General features: G+C 49.5%; 1 protein-coding gene across 1 annotated transcript in view; it reads right to left on the minus strand.

Annotated features, from left to right (window-relative positions):
• The window catches only part of LOC110484498 (hydrocephalus-inducing protein homolog), a 64,114-nt gene that overhangs the window by 29,223 nt on the left and 15,416 nt on the right, over window positions 1-19,475 (minus strand). Inside the window, exons 10-21 of the mRNA XM_077786436.1 lie at window positions 18,583-18,806; window positions 16,610-16,677; window positions 14,486-14,718; window positions 12,757-12,902; window positions 11,431-11,566; window positions 10,666-10,978; window positions 9,786-9,802; window positions 7,736-7,974; window positions 6,416-6,668; window positions 5,652-5,888; window positions 4,167-4,307; window positions 3,367-3,683 (exon numbers count right to left, since the gene is read on the minus strand). Of these exons, the coding sequence (XP_077642562.1) occupies window positions 3,367-3,683; window positions 4,167-4,307; window positions 5,652-5,888; window positions 6,416-6,668; window positions 7,736-7,974; window positions 9,786-9,802; window positions 10,666-10,978; window positions 11,431-11,566; window positions 12,757-12,902; window positions 14,486-14,718; window positions 16,610-16,677; window positions 18,583-18,806 (2,324 nt within the window). The remainder of the gene's footprint in view (window positions 1-3,366; window positions 3,684-4,166; window positions 4,308-5,651; window positions 5,889-6,415; window positions 6,669-7,735; window positions 7,975-9,785; window positions 9,803-10,665; window positions 10,979-11,430; window positions 11,567-12,756; window positions 12,903-14,485; window positions 14,719-16,609; window positions 16,678-18,582; window positions 18,807-19,475) is intronic.

The following is a 19,475-nucleotide window of genomic DNA, read 5'->3' on the forward strand; positions in this document are numbered from 1 at the left end:
TATTGTTAGATAAGTTCTGCTGGTATGTTCCTTGTACCCCCTATTTGTTCCCCTCAGAATGATTTCCCCCAAGTTGTTTACCCAAAGTTCTCCCGCCACTTGCCTGCCAATCTCTTTGTCCCACCCCTTGTGTCTCAAAATAAGCCCTGCCAATCCAAGTTGTACTACCCCCTTTTCCTGTCAGTCACTGTAACCACCCCCAGTTCTTTCTGGAATGTTCGTTGTCAGTCACCCCTGCTTATGTTACCGGTTGGTCCAGGCAAGGTTTTCCCCTCCCTATGCTTTCCCCACTGGCCCTAACCTGTCATGTAATCCTTATGTAATCCACTCCTATTGGTTGCCTTATGCTAACACCCCCTCACGCCCACACCCTTTATAAGCCCTAGCCAGTTAAGAACACATCTGTCCCTGTCCCGGTTTGGGCCAATAAATGCTCCTTAGACTGCACACAGGTGTCTGCTCCTTCATTCCTCTGCCTCGGATCCTGGTGTTACCTTCGTGCAGCGTCACCCAGGCCGCTGCACTCGGTGCCTCCTGTGGTCTCACCAGAGCCAGGGGCAGCCACACCGCAGCCCCTCAGCCACCTTGGGAACTGCTGCCCGCGCAGAGTTCCTGTGGCTGCTGAGGAGGTGCTGCACTGAGGGAGCAGCAGCGCAGCAGCTGCAACTGCTTGCACTGAGCAACTACAGAGGACAGGGATTAACACCTTGTGGGGATGCAAAAAGCACAGTGGGAGAGGAAAAGACAGGGAAGGAAAGCAAAAAGGTGAGATTTGAGGCACCAAGGGGCAGACCCAGCCAGTGGTGAGCCAGCACAGCTCCCCCCCAGTGCCCAACGCCAGAAACTCTGCAGCAGCTCCACCAGGTATTCATCAGGAATGTTTCCCTGACACTGCTGGGGGTTGGTTGACATTTTCCAACACTCCCAGGGGACTCAGGTTGCATTCCCCATTTTAAATGGAAGCAGGTGCTCAGGGTAACTCTGCTTGTGTTTCTAATGCCATGTGAGGGACACAGTCGAGCCGTGCCTGCCTGTCACCCTGCTGAGCTGCAAGTGCTCCCCACACAGTCAAACACGACCTGGATGCTCCATCCCCAGACAGGCATTCAGGGACTGTAATGACCTGTTCCCAAAGAATCACTGTCTTTAGCTTTGTAGCTTCTAACCTAAGGCTGGGTTTCATTTCTGGATGAGGGGCTCTCTCATCATAGCCCCCAAGAGATCCCTATTCATCTAGTCTACTTCTTTAATTTTAAAGAATGGTTTGAGGCAACTTCCCAGAACCACAGTGCCCAGACAATGACATTTTCCCCTCTAAAGTAGAAACTCTGGGAGGCAGGGATAGGAGATGATGTGATGAGCAAATCCTGATGTCAAGTAGAATAGAACCCATAAGGTACATGTTGCAGTGGGGAAAAGTCAAAATGAGTAACAAGTGTCACCAAAAAAAGGAGTGAAGACTCCAAGGTGTCCACTGAAAGCTGACCCCTGGGAATGAAATTGTCCTGGCACTAAAGGAGTTGTCCTAGCAAAGAAGAAAAGGGAAGGTAACAAGATGTTCAGCATCAGCCCAGGCACTAAGTAGCTCTTTCTCTGGTCTTGGGACTTTCTGGGCATCCTGCAGCACAATGCAAGGGAGGAAGGCAAGGAGCAGAGAGCAGCTCCTGCAGAGAGGACCCATCCCAAAGCAGAGGGGCCAGAAGGGCCCTCAGCAGCACTGTGGGAGCTGGCACTAGGAGCCCTTCATCAAGGTGGATGTTGCCTCAGGCCACAGAGGTCTGAGAAAGCAGCTTTCACCCCAGCTTTCCTTCCCAGGGGAAACCCCTGTGGGGGCTATGCAGCACCGAACTGCTGGAAAACCTATTCCCTGAGCATCCAGCCTGACCACGGCTGGTCGGTGTTATTTGCCAGGTGTTGTGGTTTGACACAGAAAAGAAGTTTCTCAGGAAGAAGTGGGTTAGGTTAATTAGTAGTCAAGGTTAGATATTAGTGTTTGGTCTGACTACTGAAGGTTAGACACACTTCTGAGAACACAGAGGGGTTAAAAGCCGAACTCCGAGGGGAACTAGCTCTCCTTAGTTGCAGTCATCAGAGAGTGCAGATTCTCTCCTGCCCAGCCCGTGGCTGGGTGCGGGAGGGGAAGAAAGCCATGCGGCCTGGCTGAGCCCTTGAGGTAGGCTGAAGGGTGGGTGGACCGGAACCGGCTCTGGCTCCCTGCAGATAGAAGGGTGGAGGAATCTGGGATGTTTGCGTTTCCTCCCAGAGTCTCTCTGGAGACAAAGAGACAGTGACAGTGCTGATAGTACTCTGGCAGAGGAGGAAAGGGGGGCAAGGTGCTCAGTGTAAAAACTAGAAGTCTAGGCAGAGAGCCCGGTGTCTGGGGAATTTGTGACTTTTAACCCTTCCTTAAGAAATGAAAGCTTTGTGAAATATTACTCCTCCTCAGTTTAAAAGAGAAGAAGAATGAAGGTCTCATTTCAGCCTGAGACCTCTGATGTTAAGAAAAAAAATTGGGCGGGGAAGATGATGGAGTAGCTTTTAGCTAGACTTTCTCTTGTTAACCATAAACTGAAACAATTTCTCCTCTAAGAGAGACTGTATTTTAAGAAGATGCACAGTGAGCCAAGAGACCTGCTTCAACAGCTGAGAAAAAGACAAGAGTAGAGTGAACAGTGAAAAGTTAAGGAGGGTTGTAGTGATGCCCCCTGTCTTCAGAAAAGAAGAAAAAGGAACATCTCTGTTCTTAGACATTCTGCCTCAGGGGGAAATGGGGAGGACTGCGGTCCCAAAAATGAAAAACTAAACTGTTGGGTTTTTTTCCTCTTAGCAAAGCATCCTTAAAAAGAAAAATCCTAAGAGCAATCTATCCATGCAATGTGGTGAGAGCACTGTGCATGGCAAAGTGTCACCATAGCAGATGTGGCAACTCTGTTTCTTAAAGAGTCTATAGCACAAGAAAGACTCCTCTCTCCCTCAATAAACTAAGTACTAATTATCTAAACAGTAAAGACCTGATTAAAAGTCCAAGTTGTGTCTCACTATAAGTTGTTAGAATTGTGGGGGGAGGAGAAAGAATGTTTTAGAAAGTTTTCATTTTAGTTTTAGTGTATGTTTTTTCTTTCTTTTTCCTTTTATAGCAGTAGTTTAATAAAGTTTCTCCCTTATTATTAATCTTAAATCTACTCTGCTCTGTTCCTGATCATATCTCACAACAATAATTCACAGAGTTACATTTTCATGAGAGTGCTAACATTGTGCCAGTGTAAAACCATGACACATGATCCTAGGCCACCAGCTTTGTTCTTTGCAAAGTACCAACGGGACACCAGCAAGAAGAGCTTCAAGCAGGGGCAAAGGTGCACATACCTCAACTTGTTCACCTGGCTGTCCGAATGGAATGTCCAGTGATACTTGACAGGAAATGGGCTGCAGCTGGTGATCTCCAGAGAACGCACTTCTTCAGTGCCAGCCACGATGCAGCCAAACTCCAGGGTGCTGGGCTGGATTTGGAGATTTGGGAAGAGGACTTCTCCCTGAAGGGTGATATGCTCCACAAAAGGATGGCCCCTGACCATGCCTATCTTCAGAACCTTGTTTGTTTTCCAGCTGTTAAAACCCAGTTTGTAAGCTGGGTCAAACGCGATGTAGAGATGACAGGTCTCCCCTACATCCACTGTCACAGGCTGCAAGGACACAAACAGTAATTAATCACCTGTGGGATGATGTCCCAAGGTCTTGACAGCATGAAACAGCAAATGCTCAAAGTGTGACCCCAGCATGGACTTCTCAGTTGATGGTTCATTTCTTTACAGCAGGGGTCTGACTTCAGGCACCACAGTCTAGTCCAGGATTCCCTCAGGCCCACGTTTCTGTGCTCAGCCCCAATACAAGGGGGTGGCTGCTGCAGGCTGGCATGCTTTCCAGGAGACACCTTTACTGCATGGCTTGCCTGCTCCCTTCTCCCTGTACCTTAAAGCCAGGATGGATCTTCTCAGTTCAGGTAATTTTGATTCCTTCAGCAGCTTGGCTGATGCAGCACAGGCCAGCCCACTGCTGATGCTGCAGAATAAACTTCTTGACTCACTTGACTCAAGGAGCTCCCAACACAAAGGCACCACCACATCCCTCCTCTTCAGACCCCACTGCAGGAGTCCAGGGCTGCTCACCTGGCCATCTGGGAGGGGCTGCTGGTCCTCATCACAGACCAGGAACGGCTGCTCCACATCCAGCATAAGGTCCAGGGGCAGCAGGCAGGTGTTTTTTAAAGACAAAGGCTGGTACTGCCGAGTCAGGACATCACTGGGTTTCTATGGAAATAGGAGACAAGGAAAAACAGTCTCAACCAACCACAGACCTCCTCCAGCTTCTGCTGCATCTCACAAGTTTCAGCCCCAGAAATGCATACATTTCTATTTACCCTTTCTATTTGTTTCTACCCTTCCTCCCATGAGGTTTTTCTTTATAGCAGATGCTTCTCATCTTTAGAAACCACAGCATCCTCTGGGGGACAGGGAAACACACCCACATACAGATGAGGGAACTGGCCCCTGAGAGGAGGCAGCTGCTTGAACAAGATCTAAAGCAGAAAGTGAATCCAGACCACTTGTCTCCAGTTTTGTCTCTCTATAGGGCAGAACAGCACTAGATGGTCTTCACTCACATACAGTCATTTCTAACAACCTTATTGTCTCTAGCAGCCTCAAAAAGCAGTTTGTCTGCAGCATGCGTCCTGCAGCCCCTGCTACAGGGACAAGGTATCTGTGGCCTCAAAGCTATGATCAGCCCAGGCTCTTCCTTCCTGTCTATGCACTGTGCTGGGCTTTCTGCATGGTTTAGAGAAACCAGAGACTTTGGGAAACTACTTCTGGATGTGCTGACATCAAACAGGTGCTGTGCCATAGCATGCAATGAATCACTTTGTGTGCATGGCATCGAGCAGAACCCAGGCAGAATCAGGAAGAGCTGAAAAGCTTCTAATTACATCTGAACTGCCTGTTACAGGGGGGATTCTGTACTTCAGTGGAAGCCTGGGAACCAGAGGAGAGGCCTGAAACTACAGAAACCAAATCATGAACCATCTTCTCTTTTTCAGACAACTTGCAGGAGACAGAAAGATGATGCTGGAGTTGGGATCCAGAGACTAAAGGGCACCTGCTCTGCTTCAGTGTTATCATCACTGCAGCTGCAGGATGTCTGGGGGTCCTTTGAAGCAGGTGAGGCTTAGGGAAATGCACAGAGCTGTATCATACAGTTATACCATAAAGCATCCATGCCAACAGCAGAGAATGCAGAGACACAAGAGATGATGGGTTTTTCCCTGTCAGCCTGAGGAATTCACAGGAATCTCCCTTTTTCCCAGCTTCCCTACAGCATCAGTGTACAGACATCACTGTGCTTTGGAGGATCCTCAAAAGCCTCCCTTTACAGTGAGCAGAGAAACTGGCATTTTTCTGGAAGTGACCACAATCCCCCTTGGCAGTGCAGCTGTAACTGCAATCTTATTTTGGGGAAGTCAAATACCAGTCTCATCTCTAAAAGCATCTTCACTCACTTTACAGAGTGCCTCAGGAAGGGTAAAGAGGGGCTTTAACACAAGCACACACTCCCCTCAGCCATGCTGTTAAATGCCAGGATGCAATCCAGAGACTTACCTTCTCCACCCGGAAAGAGAGTTGTCTGGCTGATGCTTCTACAGAGGGGTGAATGAACTCACAGGTAATGATTGTTTCTATTATCTTCTCTTCCGTTCCTTTTTCCCCAATTAAAGCTTTACACAACACATAATCCTGCACCTCCTGCATGCAAGAGTCACATGTCACCAGTGGGTGGTGGCAGGACACCCAGAAGATGCCATGCATTGGCTCAGCACCCACCACCCACCACGGGCCCTATTCCTGCCACACCTAGAGTCACTGCCCCCTTTTCTTCCTGTGATGCAGCTTATTTATTCTGTGCTCAATTGTCTGTACACTGCACCCCAATAACCACAAAAGGCACTTGTGAGAAACTCCCTCCCTTCACATGGCTTTTGTTTTACTCCATGCTTACCCCAGATAAAGCACTTGGCACTTGTTTAATTCACTTTCTTTTTGGGTTCCTAGTCTAAATGTAACTTATTTCTCTGCCTTTCTTTGCTGACTAAGCATGCTTGCCCCAAAAGAGCAGTATTTCCTTCCACCCCTACTTTGGGATCAGCACTGGGTTTTGGTAGCTGTGGAATCACAATAAAGCCTTAGCTGGTCTGGGGGTGGCCAGCAGGGAAAGCAACTGGTGCTGCCACAGAAACGTGTGGTCTTAAACCAGTTTTGTGAAGGCCCCTGCTCATTTCCCCAGGCAAATGTCAAGGGACTGTGGAGCAAGCCCAGGGGAGGGGATCTGATGGTTCCCCAGGCTCAGCCCCTGGGGGGGACCTCACCTGTGTGATGTTGGAGAAGCCTCGCAGCACCATGTCCACAGACTCGCCTGGCTGCAGTTTCATCGACGATGTCTCCAGCCCAAACGTGGAGGCAGCACGTTTGGGGCTCTGGGAATCATCTTTGGGGCTACTGAGGGCTGAGACACTCTTGCCCTCCGCCTTAGGTGGGCTGTAGCATTCCATGCTCCAGAAGAGCCCATGGATATAGGGGCCCCTATTTGTTAGTTTGAACTGACGAACACAGGGAACGAAGCTAGAATAGAAGGCAGGATGAGAATAGTATGGGAGCAGCTATTTCCCTGGTCATCAGATTGCTCCCAGTGAGCATCCTGAGGTGTTAATAGTTTGGAGAAGGTCTTCATTTCCAGCTCTTAACATGGACCTGAAATAGTGTCTGATAGGCTGCCCTTCTGATGTCATTATTGCAAAGAGACATATGTTTATAATGGTAATGTAGCATTTTCCAGGTGAGACTAACAGGGCATAGTGTTTTCCTCCAAAATGTTTGTTCTGGGGTGATCCATACTGTTGCTGTATTTTGTATTAATCTGTGTCCAAAACTGTAACTGAATCTTTGAGATCCTGCACTTGGGGACCTTGTGTCTGGGGGTATGATTGCAGGTATTTCTAAAAGCCAGCTCAGAGGCTCTGGATGACCCCAGCAAGCTGATAAAAATTGTCTGCCTGCTCCAGGACAGGAAACCAGGGCAGCAGGGCCTCTCTTGTTCATAGCAGCCTTGGCTTTGCACTGGTAGCCATTTGTAGAAACCTCATTTTGCAATTAGAAAAGGTTTGGAAGTGAACTTTGCAAACTCTGCTGGCAGCTCTGCCTCTGGAACTGCTCTGTGGTTCAGAGCAGTTCCTGCCTTCAGCTAAGGGTTTTCACCCTCCTGTCTCTTTGTTCCCAGGGCTTCTGCTTGCCTGGGAGGTGCCATTTGGAGGGGAAGGGGAACAGTGTGATGCCATCTTCCCTTGGTCCCTCAGCCACACAGAGGGACCGCCTCATCCGGGCACCATTTCGGGAACCTTTTGTTCTGGGGGAGCCTGCCATCATCACTTGAGCATTACTTGATCAAGTGAGGACATCAATGTATTAGAACTAAAGACAATTCAGTGGCAATTTAGCAACTGGCTTCCCTGTGTCAGTGGCTTTTGAGGGTATCTAACAACTCTCAACTGGCCATCACATGTTTCTAAAGGAATGTCTGCCTTCAGGGAAGGAGTCAGGGCTTTGAACACTGAAGATCATGCCTGAAGGACTGCAGCAGAACTGCTCCTTGTTGAGAGAGGAGGAGAGGTGGGAGTGGAGAGATCTCCTACCTGAATTGGTATCCCAGGTTGAGCTCTGGGGCAAATGGCTTGTCTATGGCAATTGCGGTGCCAGTGCCCAAAGCCTGCAGCCTACAGACAGCCCAAAAGCTGTTCCCAATGAACAGATGGATGTTGTCATCAAAACACTCAGTGTGATCCAGGGTTGCTGTGACAGTCACAGGCAGCTCACCCCTAGCTGGGATCACTCCTTCTTTGGGTTCAACGACAAAGCAGTCGGGTCTGTGAATCTGTAAGACAAGCATAATATGCATTTAGGATGGAAACCATACACCCTGGTGTCTTGTGGGATATAAGAAAAGGAAAGATTAAAGAGGGGAAGGCAAACATCCTGAAGGCTTAATTTCCCTAAAGTTAAGCTACAGTACTGGGCAACAGTAGAGCTCATATAACCTGCATTTTCCCCTCCTTTAACAGACTCACACAATTAACCCAGTTTTGCCCAACCCAAGGGATGCTTATCCTCAGGAGAGTGCTCTTTCCTCAGTCTTTCTCTGGAGTGTATGCCAAGGAAAGCTGCTTTCTCTCTCCTGGCTTCTAAGCTCAAGGCCAGAGGAAGTCCATGACTGCTCAAACCCCACTCCAGAAACCACATGGCTGGAGGATACTGCTGAGAGCCTGAAGAATATCTCTGCAAAACCAGTTGTGCAAAACCCCAGCACTAAACTATTCTTTCCCAAGGGGCCATCAGTGCTTCTCAATATCCCCTAACAGACTGAAGCCCTCACTTCCCACCAACCATCAGCTATAGAAAGGTGCCTCAGTGTCCTCTGCTTTGGAAAAGTCACCTCCAAATGTTAGAGCAAAGCAGGAAAGCAGGAAACAGAAAGAAAAATGGACAATATGTGCTCTGTGGGCATAGCCCACTCTTCCCAAGAACTCCTGTCATCTGGTTTCTCATGGACTTCATGAATTAGGCAAAAGAGCTGGAAGCTGCCCCAGGGAGGGAGGAAAGGCCTTGAACCAGCACTGCTGTACAGACACAGCTCTGCAGGTCTGGCCCTGGTAGGAGCATGTGAAACCCATCCTTTACACACCACGAACACCCAGCCAAGGTGCATTGATCCCTGCAGAGGCTGGAAGCAGAATTCCATTGTGGAGTCAGGGAAAGTTGCCATAGAAAAACCCCCTCACTTTAGGGTAACATTTATCGCCCAAACAGCTGGAAAAGCAACAAGAGGAAAATTCACACCCCTCCTTCTTGGCCCAGGAGTCTGTGGCTGGACTCTCCCTCACAGCCTGATGCTTTACCCATGGCGACAAACAAGTCCTTAGTATCAGGTTTTAACCAACTCCACAAGTCCAACACACCCAGCATGTAGAAGAACAAACCTCAAGCCTCTCACAGAGCTCCCCCTCCAGCAGACATCCCACCCAGCCCAGGCCCTTCCTGGCTGCACCAGCCCTGCTCCCCCTGCCAGGGGAGCAGCCCCAGCTCCTTCTGCCCTGTGCAGCCTCCAATATTGAACAGCCTTTCTCTGCAGCTGGTGCCCAAAGATGCTCTTCAATGGCACAGAGATCACAGGCTGTGGGGGTGCACAGCCCCACACGTCTTTGTGTGGACAGCCCAGCTGGCCTGACCCACAGGAGGTGTGAAAATTGCCTCCCCACGAGCAGTCTGAGGACAGACCCCGCACCCTGCTCTCTACTATGAACAGCAGTCTGGCACAAAGCAAATGCAGATGGAACAGGGAAACCATAGGGAAGTCCACGTTCTCTGGGAAGCAAAGGAGCACAGGTTTCTCTCGATCTCAGAGCTCCAAAAATGTGACACACACAGCTAAAGAAAAAGATAAAATTAAGGGAGAACTTGTCAACACAATCCAGACTAATTTCTGCTCCAGAGGCACCTGGCTTCACTGAGGGGTGCCCCAGCTAACAGCACTCCAGAGCCAGGTTCCTCTTGCCTCGCTCAGATGGAACATTGGAGTATCTTGCCTCCTCTCACACAGGGCCATATGGAAATCTTGCATATAAAAACCAAGTCATGGCAGCTACTGACCAGTCAATTTCCCTGGAAAACAGCCCCACAGATACTTACAATCTCCATCCTGAAGTCTATAGGGACAAAACCATTGTTGAAGAGGGTAAAGCTTTGTGATGTAGGCTGTAGTACTGGGAGCATGCCAAAGTCTATCAGCCTGGGACTTGGGTAGATTTTTCCCAGGTATCCAGAGCTCTGAAATTGTATTCTCTGTTCCAGGAAACAGGCAAGATAGATAAAAAAAAAAAAACAAAAACACAAAACAAATTACAACAGGGAAACCTAAAAAAGTTTAAACAGCTCAACTGTGCTCAAGTTATTTCTTTAGGGACAGCTACCACTCTCCAGCTGAAATGATGGGTTTTTGGGGAAAAAGAAAATTACATATTCACCTCCAAATTAAAAAGGATTAAGGTACAAGAAACTTTCAAACTACAAATTATTGGCCTAAAGGTAAAAGCTTTGCAAGAAATCTCTAGTTAAGACCAGGCTGATAGTTAAACAACTGGTTATTCTGCTGGGGAGACACCCTCCTCTTTAAGGCAAGCAGCCTGATAGTTGAAAGAAACTGTTTTGTCAAACTTCAGGCTCCCTGGCACAGCCTGCATTGCCTGTCCTTCCTGTTGACTGCTTTACATGCAGTGCCACAATGGCCCAGGTTCAGATGTTTGGTGCCGTCCAGGGAATTTGGCATTGTCATTTCCTTATGTTTTAATATAAGTTTAAATCCTTGCAACCACTCTTCAAATGCCAGCTTTCCTTTCTTTTACAGAAAGCTCAAGGTTCCCAGAAGTCTGACATCCTCTTTTGTGCTCAGAAAGATGACATTTAAAAACAGAGGTTTCCAAAGTTAATAGCATTTTAAAGAACAATTAACTAACATTATCCTTGATTGCTGCTTAGATGAACTACCTTCTGTGTCAGACACTGAGATTACCACCTCTAAGGCGTGAGCTGTTTGTGCCACCGATCCCTCCTGTCCTTCTCCTCAGCAGCCTGTGCCTGTTTTCCCCAGGAGAATCCCTATACCCTTGCACCCTGCCAGGAGCAGTTGCACAAAGGCACACATCTCCCCTTGCACTCACCAGTGGGTTTCTCTCATCCCCAAACACGCCGATAAGAACATTGGTGCAATGCTTGCCCAGTGTTTGGACTTCAATTGTAAGTGGAATCTCCGCAGTGCTGTGAGGCTGGACAATCCCACACGGTTTGGGGCTGGAGTAGAATACAGGAGAGTCCTCCTTGCGTTCCTGGAAGGGACAGAATCAAATGCAGCTTCAGAGGGACCTCTGAAGAAATTATAGACTCCTTAACATCCACCGCAACAGCAACTTACACACATTTTTAAAAATCCCCAGGACAAAGGTAAAAGGCACAAACAAGATGCAAGAATTGTAGGCTTAGCATTCTCAGGGGGTCCTCCTGCAAGGAGGCTGCCAGCACGGGCACTGGTGTCTGTGGATGCAGCAGCTTTTCACAACCCTCTAAGATCTCCCACAAGAAAACACCCTGAAGACTAGAACATGAACTGTTTCTTCAGGAGGTTAAACTGCCTCCTAAAGTTTGCATTCAGGTAGGATGCTGTTCTCCGCAGATCTTTAAGACTGAACAGAAACCAGCAAGGTCTTATCCAAACCCTTTTTCCCATAATAATCTCCTCAGTAATACTTGAGAGGAGGAGGAGGTGGATGTGATGCCAAACCTGGGGAATAAGCCCGTAGCAGCCAGGAAGGTCGGTGTTATTTGCAACGAGGAACTTCCTCTGGTATGGCACCTTCAGCTCATACTCACAGTACGGCGGGATTTGGTGGGACGCTTGCAGCTCAGGGACAAGACACCTGGGCAAAGAGATGACCCCAGGGGAATCAGAGATACTGAGAGAATGGAGAATGTTTACCCCCAAAGATTGTGAAATGGAGCATAACACATTTGTCACTGTCAAACAGACATTTAACAGCCCTACAGTGATAAATTGCCTTTAAAGTCTTCCCACTTGAACACGTCTTGTCAAGGAGGGGCAAATCCTGAGAGACAGCCCAGAGGCTGCCAAGTGCCCTAGGCAGAGCACTTTGTCCCACAGGGGCTGCCTCAGCCCCTCCTTTACCCAAGGGGGCTTGCAAGGACTCCAGTAACAGTCCCAATCATCCACGAGCTCTGGGGGAGCCTTCCCAACAAGGATCAGTGCTCACTAGGGCCCCAGGAACACACAACTCTAGCGTCTCAGTAAAAATGATTCTCTTCTCTCCCACGGTGCTGTTGCCCTGCCTGAGAACTCAGCTGTTTGCCCCAGCCTTGGAGGGCACGAGACACCCCCTGCCCTGCAGAGTGGGTGATCTCCCCTCCCAGGTCCTACAGCTCCCTCGGTCCCTCACTCCACAGCTCCATGCACTGACTGTCCCCAGTTGCACTTGCTTGACAAAATGGCAGCCCAGGCACTGACTGGCTCTGCCTGGGACAGGGAACAGCACCAGGGAGCTGCATCCCTCCTGTCATTAAATGACAGCCAGAGCAGCATAGCAGGATGAATTCTGCTGCAGCAAGAACGACTTTTGGGTTGAGCCTGAGAACATTAAAGCTCAAAATGGGAAGCAGAGGGAGAAAAACTAGAGCTGACCTGCCACATCAAGGGCTGTTTTCCCCTTGTAAGACCTTGCCCTCACCACTCTTGCTGTGAGCCACTTCCCCTGCCATGTGCCCTCATTGACAGAACCAGACCCTGACTCTCAGCAGGCTGCTTGGTGTGTCCCAAACCAGTGCAAGGTGGCCACAACCAGCACAACTCCACCTCTTGCAGGAAGAAGGAGAGGAGGCCCTTGGGAAATTTGCTCCAGCTCAAGCACCAAAACCCAGACCAATTAAATTTATCATTCCTGGTCCCTTTAGAAAAGGGCCCAGGACCGTGCTGGGCTGTGAGCAGGGGTGCTTTTCAGCACAGGCTGCTGTCCAAGCACCGCTGTTCTTATGTCCAGCTGGGCACAACAGGAGGTCATTAGACAGCACTTCTCCTTGGGAACTGCAGCCAGCAAACCCCGTGCAAGGCAGCGGCTGGGGGAGGCCAGGGAAGGGCTGGTACCTGGCTGTGATGACCAGTGATGCCATTCCCTCGCCAACACCCTCCAGGTCCACCAGCATTCTCCGACAGAATTCCATCACTGTGTTGGAACACAGGGTCACCTGGTGAAGAGAAGAGCAGCAAATTCTTCCTTACAAAAGCTCATTACCCACATGTGATATCCTCCAGCTCTTGAGGGAGGATTTTGCCTTAATTTTTCAGCTGGTCCATGTGTAGAGCACAGTCTCAAAGTAACAAAAGCCTTCTGGCAATACCAGATTTGATAAACACACCTTACTATCAGGGCATAGGTCATCTACATTAAAACATTAGACTAAAGCTCTATGCACCACTGTATTTAAATTAAAGGGCCAATTTTTCCTCTGGCTATAATGACATAAATGCAGAGAAAATCTGACTTGAACAGAATGAGTTCAGCTTTACAGCAGGAAGCTAAAGGCAAAGTGAGGCCCAGCAGGTGCTTGGCAGTTCATGACTGCAGTTTTTTGTCTCCACTGGAGGTCCCTGCAGTGAACACCAATCATTCTGCTCCCCAGGTGTCATGGTTTGATACGGAAAAAATTTTCTTGGAAGGAAGAGGTCAATCCCGTCAGGGGTCAGGGTTGGATACTGACACTTGGGGTGACCAATTGAGGGTGGAGAGGAGGAAGTGGAGAGGAGGAGGAGAGGAGGAGGAGGAGAAGAGGAGGAGAAGAGGAGGAGAGGAGGAGGCGAAGAGGAGGAGAACTCTGTTCTTGGACCCTCGGGCCCAGGGGGAAATGGGGAGGACTGTGGTCCCAAAAATAAAAAACTGAACTGTTGTTTTCTTTTTTTTCCCCTCAGCAAAGCATCCTTGAAAAGAAAATCCTAGGAGCACTCTGTCCATGTACAGTGGTGAGAGCACTGTGCATGGAAAGGAGACTGTCACACTGGCAGATTTTCTCCAGGTGGTGCCATGTGTGACATGGAAACACAAGAGGTGGCACATGAGTTTCTTGGGGGGTCTATGGCACAGGAGGGACTCATCTCTCCCTCAATGGACTGAGTATTAATTATCTGAAGGGTGGGAACCTGATTGGGGGTCCAAGATATGTCTCACTATGGTTTGTTAGAAATGGTGGGGGGAAGAGGAATGTTTTGGAAGGTTTTCATTTTGGATTTAGTGTGTATTTTTTCTTTTCCCTTTTATAGCAGTAGTAGTTTAATAAAGTTTTTCCACTGTTACTAAGCTTGGGTCTGCTCTGCTCTGTTCCTGATTGTATCTCACAGCATTCATTTGAGAGGTTGCATTTTCATGGAGGTACTGGAATTGTGCCATTGTCAAACTGTGATACCAGTAGAGGGGAAATGAGACCAAGAAGAAAAGCTAACTGTGTTATACAATGACATCTCTCTAACAGCCACCTTCTGTTCTCATCCCTCCTCTTCCCACTTGCAGTCAAAGAAATCTCTCTCAAAAACACAGAATGGCTTCAGTACTTGACCATATGGTATGTGATCTCAGCTTGTGATTTTGGAAACAACACGGTGCTCCTTGAGGAACATCCCGAGGAAGCCAGCCAGCAGAGGCCTCTCACCAGTGCAGATCTCTCACTCACACAGGGCTCCAAGTGCTCAAAGCTGGCACCTGAGCTAAAGCCCTCCCACACTCCAGGGAAGCTTCAGCCCTGGTGCTGAAGCGTCTGTGGCTGGGCTCTTCCCATACCTCGATATCCTGGTGTCCCTGGGGCAGGATGGTCCCTTGGCTGGGGTTCATTGTAAACTCCCTTGGCTCCATACAAAAACTAATTCCCTCCCTCCAGGGCGGGTCATTGTCGCTGCGTATCTGATCATAGACGTTCACAGAAGGCTGTGTTCCATCATCGGACATGCGGAGCTTGAACATCACTGGCACCGAGGAGGTGTTAGTCAGGCGACAACTCTGGGTGTAGGGAAAGCCTAGGAAAGGACACAAATATCCATTTAGGCACCAATTATGGCATAACCCTTGGGGTGAATATCCTGGTAGGATGAAAGTGTCACTGGAGTTCAGCTCTTTATTGTCTGAACTACAGCTCACCGAGAAGCTGCAGGAGGAATTGATCATCACTTAGTTCCCTTTGACACCGATTCCAGACTGCAGCCTTGAAAATGCCCACTCCTAGCCCTGCTGAACACTGCAAGCTTCTCTCTTTGTGATGGCGAGGAGCTGCCTCACCTGCCCCAAACCAGCATCAGTTATTTCTCAGTGGTGAGTGTGCACCCAGACCGAGCATTTACTCTGAGAATTCAAGCTGTAAAATTCCCTGTTAAGGCTGCCAACACTCCCACCCTTTTCAAGATCTATAAACAGTGAGTCGTCATTGAGAAGAGGCTACAGCAAAAGAAAGTGAGGATGCTGTCAGGAACTAGAATGTGATGCAAAGCACCTTAATGCAGTTTCCCTCTGCAGGACCCTTAAGGCAGCTCTTGGTTTGGGCCAAACAGACTGAGCACGTGGCAGCTCAGAGCCCACTCAGCTGGGGGCAAACCCAAGCCTTGCTTTGAGATTAGCAATTAGGAACCATGGCCCACCTCACCTAACAAACGGGGACATCACACCCGTGCTGCTCACTGTGATTGCTGCCTGCAAGGGCTTACCCAACTTTAGCTCTGAGATTTGCTGTCCATACGGAAAGTTAGATCCAGCCAGGCATGGTGGGGATGCCCTGCAGAGCCCGGACAGCAGCCACGACCTGCTCTGCAGTGGAGATCTGGCTGGGCTGGCCAGCCCTGTGGGGAGGAGGCTTCTACCTGGGCCTGCTCACCCAGAGTCATTGGAACACAGATGGGGAGAAACAACTGCAGGTACAGCCCAAAGCTTCTCTGTGCCCATCAACAGTGACCACTGCCAGCTCCAGCAGTGACTCCAGCAGGGAGGCAAGAGGGGCACAAAAAGTACAAACACAGATGTCAAAGCCTCAAACGAGACTGAGGTCACCACATGCAGACAACAATCAGCAGTTTAAAAGAAGCAAAGATACAACAGCTGCCTTCAGCTGAAGAGACCTTAGGAATGGAATCAGACTAGAAGGATGAATCTCCTGTTTCAGAACCATATTTCTACCTGTTGCCTTTCTTGTTTCATTTATTCAAAAGGCAACTTGACAAGTGCCTCCGTAGTGATACAGGGTGGGGAAGAAGCAGATCAGGAAAGGCAATTGCTTTTCTTAACATGTTAATGAACTTCATTGTTAGGGTTTAGGCTTCTCAGTGAATGTTGCCCTTGGGCTGGGAAGGGGGATAGGGGTTTTGGGGGGTTTTGGCTCTGGGGGTGGACTTTTCAATTCGGGTTTTTGGGAGTTGTGGCATGATGCCACGGGCGGCTGTGAGGCCGGAGCCGAGGTTCGGCAGGGAGCGGAGCTTCCCTTCCTCCCGCTCGGGATCGAAGGTCGGCTGCTGCTGCTGCGGGAGGTTGTGTGCTTGGCCCGGGACTGCCCTGGGCTGCGGCTCAGCGCTGGGATCCAGCCTGCCTGCCTTCCCCGCTCCTGCCTGCTGCTGCTGGGCAGTGCCCAGATCCCCACAGCTCCTCCTGCTGTGATCATAACTACACCAAAGGGCAGAAGCACTACTTGGCGGGTGGGAAACATCTGCTCTTGCATTGTTGTCTCTGCTGTCCTGACCTGATATGCCTTGGCTCTGTTTGATCTCACAATGGCAAAAGGCTACCTGAGGCACCAGCAGCCCTGGAGTTCACACCCTGAAGAGGCTGCTGTGGCAGAAGAGGAGCGAGGGATGCTTTGATGTTCAAGTGCTCCATTGTGGAACACACAGATCCCTCACGCTGTGTCCCAGCCCAGGGAACACTCACCAAAGGAGATGTCCCCGAAGCTGAGCTCATTGAGGTCGAAGTGTAAAGCTGGTCGAATGACACTGCCCCTGCAATGGCGAGGACAGAGGAGGACATGGCTTGGTTAAAGGGAATTGCAAAGGTCCGGCTGTCGTGGCTCGGCGGTGCAAAACCTGGTGTCAGGCACTGTGGGGCTCAAATCAACACGTCCCCATGAGCTCAACGCAGGGCCCCTGTGGACAGGAGGCAGCTAAAGCCAAGTGGCCAGCAGCCAACAGCCACTGATGGGGCTTTGGGGACAGGGCAGGCAGGAAAAGCCCCCTGGTTGCTGGTGGTCCCATGAAGGACCCTGAACACACACCCAGACATTGCCCTGTGCCTCAGTTTCCCCATCTGTAATGTGATGGACATAAAGGTATCCCCACAAACTTCTGTAAGCAGCCTTTCCAACCACAGGTTCCCTGCTTTGCTACTTCTGAGCTGGAACTGCTGCTCCCATGGAGGATCTTGACCCACACAATCATTACAGAGAGAGGTTTGAGACATGAATCCAGGGGAGCCCCAAACATCCTCTGAAAAGAGCAGCAACAGTTCTACGCAGTGGACAGATGAATCCTAGAGAGAAGGAGCAGCTTGTCAGCAGTGCACCAGCTGGCACAGCCAAGGGCAAAAGCTTCAACAACCAAAAAAGGGTGTCCTGCATCTAGCACAGCACCTCACCTGTCCTTGAACTCAGCAGACAGACTCCAAAAGTCACTAACTGAAAATCAGCACTTGAAGCTGCACAACACTCATGGGTTTATTTCATGGCAGATGCCAGTCAATGCCCACTCTGCCTTCTGGTTAAAAATCAAGGACCAGTGAACTGTGCCTTCTGTTGTATTCACAGGACTGCCACTGGCTCTGCTCTACACCTCTCAACAAGAGACACCTGCCCTTGCTCAAGGAGAAAGCTGCTTATGCAGAAACATCCCATGAACAGTTTGGAGGATGGACAGAGGAGAATCAATTGTTTGATGGTGAAAGATTCCCTCTTGAGTTCCAAAATAAAAAAAGCAGGACTTTTCCTCCAAAAACAAAGCCAGCATGATTGTTTCTCTACTATAGGCAGACCTACTCACCACTTTTCTCTTGCTAAGTAGTAACTTTCTTGTTCTTTTTTTTCCATCTCCCTTATCTCATTGGTATAATTGACTGCAGATTGCTTTAATTTCTTTACTGCCTTGACCCAGTGCCTCCCAAGAGCAGCAGCCCAGCTCCAAAGCTCCAGAGCAGCCAGCATCAGCTCTCCTGCTTACCCTACATGATCCTAGCAGCACATGGCTCAGGCTAGCAGGGACAAGCCCTCATGCTGCTGTGGTGCTGAGGACTGAGCTCTGCCTCCCCTGCTATCAGCCCTTCTCCCTTTTGCTGGGCCAGGATTATCTCTTGCCATGGCACCAGCCCATGGGATGACACCCCTGTCCTTGGCACAGTTCCTGCTGCACAGTTCCCTGTCTCCCACATCAGCCTTTTCCTGGCTGTGGAAAGGAGCTCCCAGGGCACTCTCTGCACAGGAGCTGAGAGCACAGCTTGTGCCCCACAGCATGGCTGTGAGAGGTGAGGTGAGGCTGCTGCTGCTGCCCATCTGGGATGGATTATTAACACAAGTTTTTACAAACACTGCTGCTGGTGCAGAATCACCCAGGCTGGCCCACCTCCAAAGCCCTGGGGGCCTTGCTGGCTGTGCAGGAGGACATCCCAGAGCAGCTACTGCCCAAAGCTGATCCATCCTGCTGCCTGCCATGGCCCAAGGCAGAGGAAGATCCCTGCAGGGAAGAGTCATTCCAGCTCCTGGGTACCACACAGGGCAGGAGGCATCCTCACACTAAGGTAACTCCAGGATCAGAGCAGAGATTAAGTCCTCAGGAAAGACCTTTTTTCTCTACTCAGCCCCAAAATTAGATATGAAGGGGATCTCCCAGATGTGCCCACCAAGCTCCCACAGTCCTTACTTGATGGTCAGGATTGCAGGCACAGGAGATCCAGCCACACTGAACTGGAATTTTTCTTCAAACGCCCCCAGCACAGTGGCACTGAAGGAGATCCAAACAGTCTGGATCACACCTGGTGCAATTATGCCCTCCTCAGGTGCAAACTTGAAGCAGAAGCCCATGTTTGTAGTTGAAGGGACATAGGTGAAGGGAGCATCAAGAGGTCCTTGGTTAACCAGCTTCACCTGCAGCAGCAAGAAAGCAAAATGGAAATACACATGGAATCTTCCCTTCTTGTGAGTTATTTTCTAATGATGCAATTAACACCCAGAAAAGGCAGAAGGTGCTTTGTGCTGCTGAATGGCAGAAGTTAAAAGATACAACAGGACAAGCTCTGCCTTTGGGTTTTCATGCAAAGCCCTGGTAACTCCACATAACTGCAGTCACCCTGGGGTTATCCCATGGACACAGAGCAGTCACCTCTGGTCAGCACCACCAGGCTCATTCAGACCTGGCCCTGACAGCAACGTGGGGTGACTGCAGCTGGGTAGTGAATCACCACAGAGCTGCTGCTGCTGCCCCAGCGAGCACAGCTCCAACAGTACCATCTACTCATTCACCTTTTCTCACACCATGAAAACAATACATTGATTAGGAGGCATCAGCATCTAAATGTATAGACAGCACCATCTTTTGGTAAGAAAACTCAGCATGTCTTTGCCTTCCCCAGCCAAACTTTTGAAAGTGTCTGGCATGAGGTAGTGCCTCATTTTCTACCTCTTTCAGTTGCTCTCTCATGATTTTTTTTGTAAAGTTGACAATATTGAGGGAAGGCAAATAGGTAGAAAAATCCATTGCTTTATTCCCAGGAACATGTTTCTTTTTCTGGAGCCTGAAATGCACCAAGACTGAAG

This window comes from Lonchura striata, chromosome 13 (genome assembly GCF_046129695.1).
Source record: "Lonchura striata isolate bLonStr1 chromosome 13, bLonStr1.mat, whole genome shotgun sequence".
In the NCBI taxonomy this organism is placed as follows: domain Eukaryota; kingdom Metazoa; phylum Chordata; class Aves; order Passeriformes; family Estrildidae; genus Lonchura; species Lonchura striata.